Genomic DNA, 12,769 nt, shown 5'->3' on the forward strand with positions numbered 1-12,769 from the left:
TGGTTATGGTGTGGCCCCGCTCCTTTACAGTACATGGGAGAGGATGACAGGCATTGCACTGTGATGCAAAGCAGCCACTTGTAGGTGGGCGGTCTGGGGGCAGTATAAATGTGCTTGGTTTCAAAGCCCCCTGGCTGTCAATGTGAATGCAGTGTTCTTTAACAGTTTCCAAACAAGAACGTTTCTTCTGGTCTTTTGTGGTGCTTCTGTATTACTGCTGGTTTGACCCTTGTCAGTCTTCTGAACTCTGCTGTGTGTTTTCTTCCTCTTTCTCTAACATGCGTCTGTGGTGTGACTCTTCCTTTATTATAATGCTTCCTGCATCTAACTTATGCTGTGTTTTTGCAATGTCCTATTTTGTTAATTTACTTCAGTTACAGAAAATGAGAGACATTCAAACATATTTTAAACACTGGGTGGTGCCCATTTGGATGGGCAACCAATTTTTAAATGCACACCAACAAAACACAGCACTGTGTCCTACATTTTAGAAATGAGGACCCATCTATTCTTTTTGGTTTATAAACAGAAATCTTAATGCATGCATTCCCAAATATACCATACATGGAGACTGCACAATGCATAAAGGTTCCCTTGTATTGTGGAGTCCTACTCCAATCAGTGAGAACAACTACAGTGCTTGAATATCATCCTCCCACACCTCTGTCTTTATTTGCCATTTTGGTATTTACCTCTATGCACATCAGCATTTGCCAGGGGTGAACATTGGGGCTTCCACTAAAGAGTATCAGCCAACAATATACTTCCTTGTGGGGGGGTTTTGGTTGAAGCCTGGCTGATTAAACTCTGCCTCAGCAGAGACTACTCGTTGATTGATAAAAAGGTCTACAATACCTTTTACAATAGCATACAATTTGTAGGTGTGAGGCACGAGCTAAACTTTTAGATTATGTTGGGCACTATGGAAGTGAATGAAGGATTATTTTATATCAGGTTATATCTGTGGGCCAAATCCAGTAATGGATCTTTTTAATAATATTTTTTTGAAGCCAAACACCACTTAACTCATAATAGAAGTCTGTACTTTCACCTATTGCAGACTGATGTGTTCTGTTTGGTGCCAGATTGTATTTAAAAAATAATCAATTCTACGCACCAGGAGTTGGAAATAACAGTAGCAAGCTTCCCTCCCTGTAAAGCTCTGGGAGAAGATGGCCTCCCGAATTAAATTTACATACAATACAGAGAAACCCTTCTCCCTGTGTAGCAATTGGGCATACAGAGATGGACGCAGTCATCCATTTTGCTCAAAACCCCTCCATCTTGTATCTCTCTCTCTCCCTCCTCCGATTTCCCCCCTCCCTCAGGAATGTGGTCGGTGTGTGTTATTAGAGATCACAGGCAGCAAAGCTCATTGGGAGGGCGTCAGGACTATAAAACCCCCCAGCCGAGCTGGTGCCTAGGTACCTATTAGCTCACAAAAGATCCATTATCTCCTGCGCTCAAAGACTCAGATCAAATGGGCGTTAGTAACAAGCAGCGTGTTGTGTGCTCATCCGCTGGTGATCAGAGATTGTGCAGCTCTATCATGAAGCTGGGGAAGCTTAATAAAACTGCAGCAGAAGATGAAAGAAAGAGCACACAAACCTTGCTCATTACCTCAATAAATAGTGACTAATTTAGTATTAAGGAAATATAATCACAACGTGATGGTATAACAGGCATAAGTAACCATAATCCAAACAGGGTTACAGGTAAATCCAAAAAGGGAGGGGGGATGAAGGCTAACGCGTTTTGAAGGGTGCTCCCTTCTTCATCAGCCACTGAGTGTCAGTGGTTTTAGTAAACAGGCTGAACTGCTGTAATACTGACACTCAGTGGCTGAATATCTCCTTGCCATGGGAACTCTGCCATACTGAAGTCTCTATCTGCTCAACCCAGCTCTGATGAAGAAGGGAGCACCCTTCGAAACACGTTAGCCTTCATTCCCCCCCCCCTTTTTGGATTTACCTGTAACCCTGTTTGGATTATGGTTACTTATGCCTGTTATACCATCACTTTGTGAATATATTTCCTTAATAATAAATTAGTCACTATTTATTGAGGTAATGCGCAAAGTTTGTGCGCTCTTTCTTTCATCTTGTTCTACCTATTAGCTCACAATCTGGGTTATTATAAAAGTGTAAACCAAGTCCCTCACTGAACTTCAAAAGACCTTCCAAGGGGTCGTAAAAACAGACTTACTTTTAAAAACTCACAAGTTTTAAAAACTTGATATCTTCAAATAGGACGTAATTACACAAACATGGAGCACATATTCAGACGGCTGAGGTTAATACAAATTCCCTATTATATTAAACCCTAAACCATTCAAGCGAATATTTCATATTTCATATCTAACTGTTCAGCAGGTGATTCTGCATAATAATCTACTCGAGGATAGGATGTTGTATGTATCCAGGGTAAATTATGAACCATAATATAAGCTATGAGAGTTTTTGGTCAGAGCTTGGGTCTCCACCTACCAACTCCCTCCCCAAATGAGGTGATTGGTTTACTGCTCCAGGGAGACACCCTGTGGGATTACTAGAAAAGCTAAGCTAGGCTGAGTTGAGCGGTGTGTGAGAGTTCAAGAATCCCTGTTTTAACATCAAAATTAACAGTTGGAGATCAAAGCATCCTTTTGGCTCTGAAACTTGGAAGCTGCTTAAACCAAGGCTGACTGGCAAGTACTTTAGCTAAATTTCTTTCTGTTATCTCTTTGCTGTGCTATTGTTCTCTGTATATTTTTATATATATATTGGCTACATCTTTTTCTGTAAATATTTTTATTGCACCCTTTTGACCTTTTAGTAATAAATCTTACTTTTTGAAAGTGTTGAACTGTTTCTAACACTCTTTAATGCAAACTACAAATTCCTGCCTCTAAAGAGTGCTACTCTGTGTGTGTTTAACCCTCTGTATAACCTGCCTGCGGTGACAGTGGTATACAAACGATTATCCAACCATCCTAGTGTTATTGCTAATATTGCCGAGTTTCCTCTTTCTCTGTACAAAAAGGAGGTGGTGGCAGTGTGAAGGATTAATTGCGTAATTAACCTGACCCAGTAACAATCCCTCTCAGGCTGCAAGTACACAGATTGTAGTCCATTAGCTGGAAAATCTGTGTGCAGGGTGCAGCTGGGCATGGCATTGTTACGCATGTGACAGCGCGGTTTTAGATTGGTTAGTCCTTTGGTCACGAGTTTGGTGAGAAGGGCTGGGGTCTGACACCACGATCGTCACACCCTGCACTCCTCCAAACCCTTAATGAGGCATTTGACTCTGGGCTATTGCCAGAATCAATGTATAAAGCTATCATAGCGGTACTTCCTAACATAAGGACCCAACCCTTCCAGACTCTTATCATCCAATATCACTACTCCCTGCTGATGTTAAAATATTAGCTAAAGTCCTTTAGGCTGAACAAGGCCATAGCTAAGCTTATTCATCCAAATCAAAGATGCTTCATACCTAAACATTCAACAGTAGAGCATGAGATATATCTGGGCAAATTTGGGTTTTATGTTAATTCCTGTACTTTGCTTTGCCTATTATTTGCCCAACCCCCAGCCTCTTTTCGCTTACTAATGGCTTACTGTCTATTGATTTTTTTGGAACACGTCAGGGGTTGTCCACTCTCACCACTGCTTTTTGTAGTGGCGATAGAACCTTTAGCATGTCTACTTTGACAAGCACCTGAAGCGGTTGGCTTCCACACTTTACATAGATCATATGCTCCTCTTTCATTCAGATATGCATACCTTTCAGGCTTCACTAATTACTCAATTTGGTTGTTTCTCTGGTTTAAAAATCAACTGGGACAAGTCCATACTTTTGATCCTAGGTCCCCTACCAGACCTGCTAGCTCTGTCACATATTAAGGTGGTCTCTCAGATCAAATATTTGGGTATCATGATTTTACCCATGATCACTGACTTTTTTCCCCTTAATCTTCTCCCTCTGATGTCCAGATGTAGAGAATAATGCATGACCTGGTATAAACCCTTATCAGTAGTCGGCCGCACTAATCTGATCAAAGTGATGTGGATGCCCCAAATATCATTTTTTGTGACCTCATTTGGAAAAAGAAGACACCTAGCATTAAACTAGAGGTACTTCAACACCCCAGGGTCGCAGGAGGCCTAGCAGTCCCAAATCCATGATTATATTTAATTGCCTCATAATAGTAACATCTAGCCAGTTGGGAGCTCTGTACCTCCCCTCCACATCATTTAACGTACTTAGATGGTTGCTTGATGAGTTAAACCCCTCTGATACCTTAGACATCCCTGTTTACAATAAAACGTATTTGCATTTTCCAACTGTAGAGTTGATAGGGCATATCTGGCCAAGGGCAAAACACCTTCTTCAGATCTCTAGTTATACTTGGTTTACTCCTATCTGGTCAAATGAATCTCTCCCAGAGCTTACAAAACTACAGTGCTTTCAGTGTTGGAATAAAGCGGATATAATTTTGATCCCTCATCCATATGTACATCACACCCTTAAGTCTTTCCACCAACTGCAAACAGAATGGGAGGAGATATAATAAACAGTCCCTCTTGTTTCACTCTCCCCCTATGACAGGTTAACACAATTATTTATTATACAAAGGGCGTATCAAACTCCAAACTTTCTCTATTATTTTGCCCTAGGCTCTGATCCCTGCTGCTGTAAATGAAATCAACCCAGGTTAATCTAATTTACCTCTTATCGTGATGCCTTAAACTTAAAAGATATTGGTCTGACACAGGGCTGGTGCTTCCACTAGGCAAACTAGGGCTCCTAGGGTGCACTGCCACCTAGGGGCACCTGGTCACTACACATGCTGGCACTCACTCTGTGTGGGACACCGCCACGTCCTAAATGATCCTTCATCTGAGAGGAGGGGCAGCACAGGGGAAGAAGAAAGGACAGAGGAAGATGCCAGTGTAGCAGCTGAGTTGCCGCTCCTTCCAGTGTTCCTCTCAGACTCAGTGTCTTACTGCAAGCTGGCTGGTGGCTGCAGATCACTGTGGAGTTCCAGCCCTTCTCTTCCCATTCATTAGTACAGGTGGAGCTGCGCCTGCGGAGGAAGGTAACGTCTTACTCTGATGTCTCTGTGAGTGTGAGCGTGACCCTGCCGGCTGGACATCCATCACATGTGCAATGTGTCGGTGAGTGATGACATCATCACGATCCCACAGCCTGCTCTTCTAGTGCCTGCTGGGCCTGCTGATCTGTGTCAGTGTTGGTGTTGGTTTGTTGTGTTGTGTGGGATCTATAACTGTGTGAGATCGCTCAGTTCAGCTGCCTGCTGTCACAACATTTTATCTCCCCCCATTGCCTGGAGAATTCTAGCCTGGGATATGTCAGAGTGTGGATCCATCATCCTCCACTCACTGCAGCTGTCACCCAACCACTGCCAGCAACAGATACACTCTGTCCGTGAAACTGATGTTGCCTTTAATATGTGTGCTGGTGGCATCTTATGGCACTTATTTTTGCAAATTACCAGAAATTGTGATGTTTTAATACAGTGAGGAACAGAAGTATTTGAACACCCTGCGATTTTGCAAGTTCTCCCACTTAGAAATCATGGAGTGGTCTGAAATTCACATTGTAGGTGCATTCCCACTCTGAGAGACGGAATTTAAAAGACAAATTCAGGAAATCACATTGTATGATTTTTAAAGAATTTATTTGTCTTGCACTGCTGAACATAAGTATTTGAACATCTGAGAAAATCAGTGTTAATATTTGGTACAGAAGCCTTTGTTTGCAATTACAGAGGTCAAACATTTCCTGTAGTTCTTGACCAGGTTTGCACACACTGCAACAGGAATTTTGGCCCACTCCTCCTCTAGATCTGTCAGGTTTTGGGGCTGTTGCTGAGCAATACGGAGTTTCAGCTCCCTCCAAAGATGTTCTATTGGATTTAGGTCTGGAGACTGGCTAGGCCACTCCAGAACCTTGATATGCTTCTTACGGAGCCACTCCTTGGTTATCCTGGCTGTGTGCTTCGGGCCGTTGTCATGTTGGAAGACCCAGCCACGACCCATCTTCAATGCTCTGACTGAGGGAAGGAGGTTGTTGCTCAAATTCTCACAATAAATGGCCCCATTCATCCTCTCCTTAATACAGTGCAGTCGTCCTTTCCCCTTCGCAGAAAAGCACCCCCAAAGCATGATGTTACCACCCCCATGCTTCACAGTAGGGATGGTGTTCTTGGGATGCAACTTATCCATCTTTTTCCTCCAAACACGACGAGTGAAGTTTAGACCAAAAAGTTCTACTTTGGTCTCATCTGACCACATGAATTTCTCCCATGCCTCCTCTGGATCATCCAGATGGTCCTTGGCAAACTTCAGATGGGCCTGGACATGTGATGACTTGAGCAAGGGAACCTTCCTTGCAATGCATGATTTGAAACCATGACGGCGTAGTGTTCTACCGACAATGACCTTTGAAACTGTGGTCCCAGCTCTCTTCATGTCATTGACCAGCTCCTCCCTTGTAGTTCTGGGCTGATTCCTCACCTTTCTTATCATCAGTGATACCCCACGAGGTGAGATCTTGCATGGAGCCCCAGTCTGAGGGAGACCGACAGTCTTTAGCCTCTTCCATTTTCTAACAATTGCTCTAACAGTTGATCTAATTTCACCAAGCTGCTTGGCAATTGCCCGTAGCCCTTTCCAGCCTTGTGGAGGTCCACAATTTTGTCTCTGGTGTCTTTTGACAGCTCTTTGGTCTTGCTCATGGTAGTAGTTGGCGTCTGACTGACTGTGGGGTGGACAGGTGTGTTTAAAGAGCTCAGACAGGTGCTACTAAGTTAGATTAATGAGTGGAGTAGAGGTGGACATTTTAAAGGCACAGTAACAGGTCTTTGAGAGCCAGAATTCTTGCTGTTTCTTAGGTGTTCAAATACTTTTGTTCAGCAGTGCAAGACAAATAAATTCTTTAAAAATCATACAATGTGATTTCCTGAATTTTTTTTTTAATTCTGTCTCTCAGAGTGGGAATGCACCTACAATGTGAATTTCAGACCCCTCCATGATTTCTAAGTGGGAGAAATTGCAAAATCGCAGAGTGTTCAAAGACTTCTGTTTCTCACTGTATTTTCAGCTGTTTTTATAATGTTTTATTTTTGTTTTTATTTTCAGCTGTTTTTATAATGTTTTATTTTTGTTTTTGGAAGAAGGGGGGGGGGGGCGCAAGTAGCTGGTCTTGCCTAGTGTGCAAAATAGTCTTACACCGGCTCTGGTCTAACATTATAACCACTATTGACAATGTGATGGGTATCTCCTTGAAAGTCGACCTTATTATCAGTGTTATGGGGAGCTTCAGTTCTTTCTCTCTGGATGAACCTGAATCCCTAGCAAGCACGAGGTCACTGCTGGTTGCGCTCAGTCTCTAGTTTTTTAAATGGGTCTCTGCATCACCTGCTTCAAAAACGTAATAGGTGCATACTGTTTGAGCATCACATCTATCTTGTGGAATGCCACATGAAAATTTGACTGTATCTTGTCACATCACACATGTCTACACTGCCTCTATCCACTGCTTAAATAACACAATGTAACATTATTAACCTTATGATCTTAATTCTTTAAATTGCTACCTTGACTGTGAACTGCATAATCCTGTCAGCCAAGTTGTGAAGCTATGTAACCTTGCACTGCTTTTTTCATGGCCTGGAGCTGTATTGGACTGTATTGTCTATAAGCCATGTTTGACTTGTTGTGTCATTGTACCTACACCATAGGAAGGGGAAGGCACCAGTAAATTACATTTTTTACTGGCCTCTTCCCCTGGTCTCCATCCTGAAACCTATCCTCCTGTGTCTCTGCAGCATCTGGAGAGAGAGGAGGGAAGCTGGCAGTGCTGCGTTGGCGAAAAGGGCACACATGAGTGTTACGGGCAGCAGGGTGAATCTGCACCACAGGGGGAGATTAGGGTGTGCCTAGGCACATCCAGCACACCCCCTGTGCACGCCTATATATGCAGTGATGAATATCATTCTGATTCATTGACATTACACAGGAAGGGTGATTTATGATTAGCAGGTTAGGGCTATCATTGCAGCAGTGATAACTGAATACAATGACCTTACTTTTATAGTAAATATTGAACTTTGTGCAGTAGATAGTAACTGTTAAGGTTAATTGCTTTTTGATTAACTGTGTTACTAAGCTACAAAGATCAATATGTTAAAACATGTTTCTCACTGATTGTGTGTTAATATACTGAGTAGAACTAATAGCAGTCTCTCATGTGATTGAAATGCAGCGAAGTTAGAAAAATAGTAGATTAGTTTAGTTAAATCATTCGTAGACTGTCCTTCCATCTACCTTTTAAAAAAAGTAGCAACATAGAGCATGCCATCCCTTATTTATTAGCTTTCAACACCTGAAGATCAGCACTGGTTAGTTTTTGGCAATATCTAAAGACCTCACTCTAAGCCTTTACATTACCCTCATACTTCTCTTCTCTTAAAGTGATTCTAAAGGCAGAAGGTATTTTACCTTCATGCATTCTATGCATGAAAGTAAAAACCTTCAGTGTGCAGCTCCCCCTAATACTTACCAGAGTCAGCTCTCGATCCAGTAATGTGTATGAGAGCAGCAGCTCTCCTGGGTCTCTCCCTCCTCATTGGCTCAGACACAGAATCTGGAGCTATTGGCTGTCAATCACAGCCAGTGAGGAGAGAGCTGGCTGTGGGTCATGCTATGTGTGTTTTATAGCATGTATGAGTGCCCCCAGAGCAGGGGGGAGGAGCTAGGAGAGCCAGGGGGGACTCGAGAAGAGGAGGATTGGTGCTGCTCTGTGCAAAAATCATTGCACAGAGCAGGTAAGTATGATATGTTTCCTATTTTTAAAACAAAAATCTGAACCTTTAGAATCACTTTAAACCCTAAAGCTAACCTTTCCTTATATAAACTGTACCCCTCGGTCTGCACAGAGCATTAAAGTGGTTGTAGAATGCATCAAGGTAAAAAACCTTCTGTGTGCAGCAGCTCCCCCAACCCCCTCAATACTTACCTGAGCCCCATTACAATCCAGCGATGTGCACAAGATCCTTGGAACTCCATTGGCTCCCACTGCTTTCAATCACAGACAGTGAGCCAATGAGGAGAGGGAGCCGGGCTCTGTGTGTGAATGGACACAGAGCAGTGGCTCAGGAGTAAGCTACTTGCTCTGGGAGCACTCGGCAGGTGGGAGGGGCCAGGAGCATCAGTAGGGGACCCGAGAGGAAGAGGAACAGGGCTGCTCTGTACAAAACCACTGCAAAGAGCAGGAAAGTCTAACATGATTGCCTGATTTTTTAAAATTGCCTTTAATATCAGTTTAACCTTCTTGCTCTAAAAGATACAAACATTTAAGGAAATCAATACAAGAGTTTCTGTTTCATGACATTTCCATAGGGTTCCAACCATACCTAGAGTTCAAGTCTACAAAGGACCAGATACCCCTGTGTAATTGGTGGCCTAGGCCATTTGTTGAATTGTAAGCACCAACTGTGTTGTGCTGTCTAATTAAATTATAAATCCAAAGGTGATATGACAATACATTCAGTGATTATGTCACAACCTTCTCAAAATCTCCAAAACATAGTCAACTCTACCCAATGTAAATCACAGTGCTCCATGCTTCAACAAATGTGTGGATTCTCCATGTAAAACATCCAGTACTCCTCCACTTTCACCTCAAACTGCTTTCCAGAGCAATAGACCCCACATTTATAGAAGTCTCACAGTGCTTAACATAAATCCCGGATTGAAGGTTGGATCAATATATTCCCCTTTCGAACACTAATAGTGGTCTTCAAAGCTCAATCACATTCAAGAAGGAACACAAGAAAAACCTCCATAGTGGAGGTTTATTGAAATAGAAATCGGTACTCACAAGCATAGGTAATCAATATCATACAGCATAGCACAACATAGCAAAAAGACTCTGCTTTTAAACGTTGGGTGTGATGACTTCACTGCTAAGCTCCACTCATTTTCTGAACTGTAAGAAGCAGGGGAGAGAGTCACATGGTCCACAAACCCGGAAGTACAAGATTCTTCTTAGATCCTACTTGTCATTCACTTTTACTGCTGTACTGTTGCAAAAGACCTTTCCCCTATTCCAAGGGACTGTTTGGGATTACCGAAATTGTGACAATGTTACAGCCATTAGTGTTAGAAGAGACCGCAAGATTGGAGTTACAAAAGAAAAATGGAAAATACATCTATGCTTAAAATCTGAAATGTTAAAATATGCCTTTAAATATGTATTTTATTATTTCTGAAAAAATGGTTTGCATATAGGTAATGCTTGCATGCAATAACTATGACTTATATTAAAGAAAATTTTTATTTTTTTAACAGTTGATTCTGAAGGAATTGTGAAAAATCTTACAGTGAGTAATTTCTTTTCTTATACAGTGTGTTTGCATGAAGATATATGCAACTGTGTGTGTGTGCATAAAAAAGGGCATGTATAGAATGAGAAATGACATATTGTAAACTATACACATTAACAGCCGTACAATAAAAATAATAGCTGTTAGCACTATAATCTCAAACAACATTCTATTCAATCTGCATAAATACGTTTATAAACTGTTTTACTGTACAATGTTACTGTCTGCCAAAATTATCATGATACTGGGTCTAAAGGGTATATTAAATCGCTCAAAACATACAAAACATAAAAGCAGCACTCAGTAAAACATTTACTGACATTTGTAGTTCAGAATGTTAACTGTACCTGACCTACATTGTCAAACAGTGACAGTACCACCTTGGACTCATACTCATTAGATCCTCCTTTGCATTCAGGACATGGAGGGACCCACAAGCCTTCTGGAATCTAAGTAACATGTTGTATAGGGATGATGGAATTGGGAGAATTGCTGATACTTCTCCTTCTTTGGTTGATTTAATAAAGGCAAACCAAATGTTTACTTTGCAAGGGAAGCTGCACTTTGCAAGGGGATATTCCCCAGAGCTTAGTGACTTCCGTCATTCAATCATGTGCAAGCAAAAATATTTTATTTTATATTTTTCTTGAGTGTGATTGGGTATTCTTTGCAAAGTGAAATTTCACTACACTCATTAACTAGTTCAGCTCTTTGGACGTACTACCTACATCCAAAGATTGAATCTTTAATCACCATCTGATGGCTGGCTCCCGGCCTGAAAGTGAAAGTGATGCATGCGGCAGCTTCATAGCTGTTAATGACTTTCATCACAGAGCCAGCGGCACGGTGCCCCCCGCTAGTGGCTTCTTAACTCCTGTGGTTCCCACAACCACCAGCTAGGGGAGGGAGATCGATGTGAGAGTGACACAAATCCATGCCTCAATTTCACATTGGAACAATGAAACCAGAAGCAATGGTGATTTTGTTGCTTCCTGTTTCAGATCCACCATGACTGGCCAATACAGACAGGGGACACATCTAACCAAGCCGATCTGTGCATGGTTAGATGGTGTGAAGGGCAGGGAAGACATTGGGATCTACTAGACCCCTAATGTCTCCATAGAGAGTACCTGTCACCTGCTCAATGCTATCACATGGTGGTTTATTAACCCCTTGTGATAGCAATCAAATAAATAAAAAATATAAACAAAAAAGTTTTAAAAAATAAAATTATAATAAAATGTATTACAATTAAAAAAAAATTGCTGTAACCCCCATTATCCCACATAGGCCCAGGGTACATGTATGTAAACCATGGTGCAATATTACCACAAACGTCAGAGTGAGAGCAATAATTCTAGCACAAAGTTCCTAGTTAAAGCGGAGCTCCACCCTAAAGGGGAAGTTCCGTTTTAAGGACTAGTCCCCCGCTCCTGGTAAGGACTGGCACCTTTGGGGAGCGGGGGGGGGGAGTACCTGAATTCGACAGGTGCCCACTCCCACGTCTGCTGCAATCGCCTGGGTGATCCTCCCCCTTCCCTCTCCGTAGACTTTTGGGACACGTGACAGGTCCCAGAAGACTACGGGGACATTCAGAAAGTGCAGCGCTACTCACGTATGCGTAGTGAGCATCCGGCTGCTGTGAAGCCGCAAGCTGTCACAGCCGGGTGCCCACACTGAAGATGCCAGCACTGGGAACACAAGGGCAGCTGGTGAAACTGGCTACGGGGGGGACACTGCAGGATCGAGGGACAGGTAAGTGTCCATTTTTTAAAATTAAGCATCTACAGGTTTTTTAGCTGCTAACTTTTTTTTTTTTCACTGGAACGCCGCTTTAACTCTAAAGGTACAAACAATTTTAAGATATGGCATGTTTGGTATCAATTTACTCAACACAACCTCATCTTTTATATTTTGACCAAAAAATGGTATTATTGTGTGTGTTTTTGCACTAAAATTCATGGTATTATATTTTTCCCGAAAATCTGTGTTTGAGAAACTGTTGCATAAATGTCATATGATTTTGCGAAAGTATCTCTTACATTCTGAAAGTGGTGAAGAATGTGCCAAATTTACGTACCTCTCTAGAACTTGTACTTTAATTTGGCTCATGCTGCACCACTTTAAGAATGCACTCGAAAAACTTTCACAAAATCTTTCTGAGCCAGTTTTTCTCTGTACACGAAAAGATAGTTGGTCTTAATTAGCTCCACTTTTACATTTGGTGCATTCAATGCAAAACAATGTAAAAATGGCGCATTTTAGAACTACCTGAATTTGGCTCACAATTCGCTGGCAGAACCAAAAATGCTTCTTAAATTTGGCACAATACATTAACGAGAGGGATTAACACCAGAAAAGTGGCACAGCAGCTTT

General features: G+C 41.9%; 1 protein-coding gene across 1 annotated transcript in view; it reads left to right on the forward strand.

Moving 5' to 3' along the window:
* ENPP3 (ectonucleotide pyrophosphatase/phosphodiesterase 3) overlaps positions 1 to 12,769 on the forward strand; it is a 169,687-nt gene that overhangs the window by 77,404 nt on the left and 79,514 nt on the right. The window contains exon 14 of the mRNA XM_089676174.1: positions 10,359 to 10,390. Within this exon, the coding sequence (XP_089532300.1) occupies positions 10,359 to 10,390 (32 nt within the window). The remainder of the gene's footprint in view (positions 1 to 10,358; positions 10,391 to 12,769) is intronic.

The sequence above is a fragment of the Staurois parvus genome, unplaced genomic scaffold (genome assembly GCF_062004578.1).
Source record: "Staurois parvus isolate SC_StPar_1 unplaced genomic scaffold, SC_StPar_1.0 ptg000165l, whole genome shotgun sequence".
In the NCBI taxonomy this organism is placed as follows: domain Eukaryota; kingdom Metazoa; phylum Chordata; class Amphibia; order Anura; family Ranidae; genus Staurois; species Staurois parvus.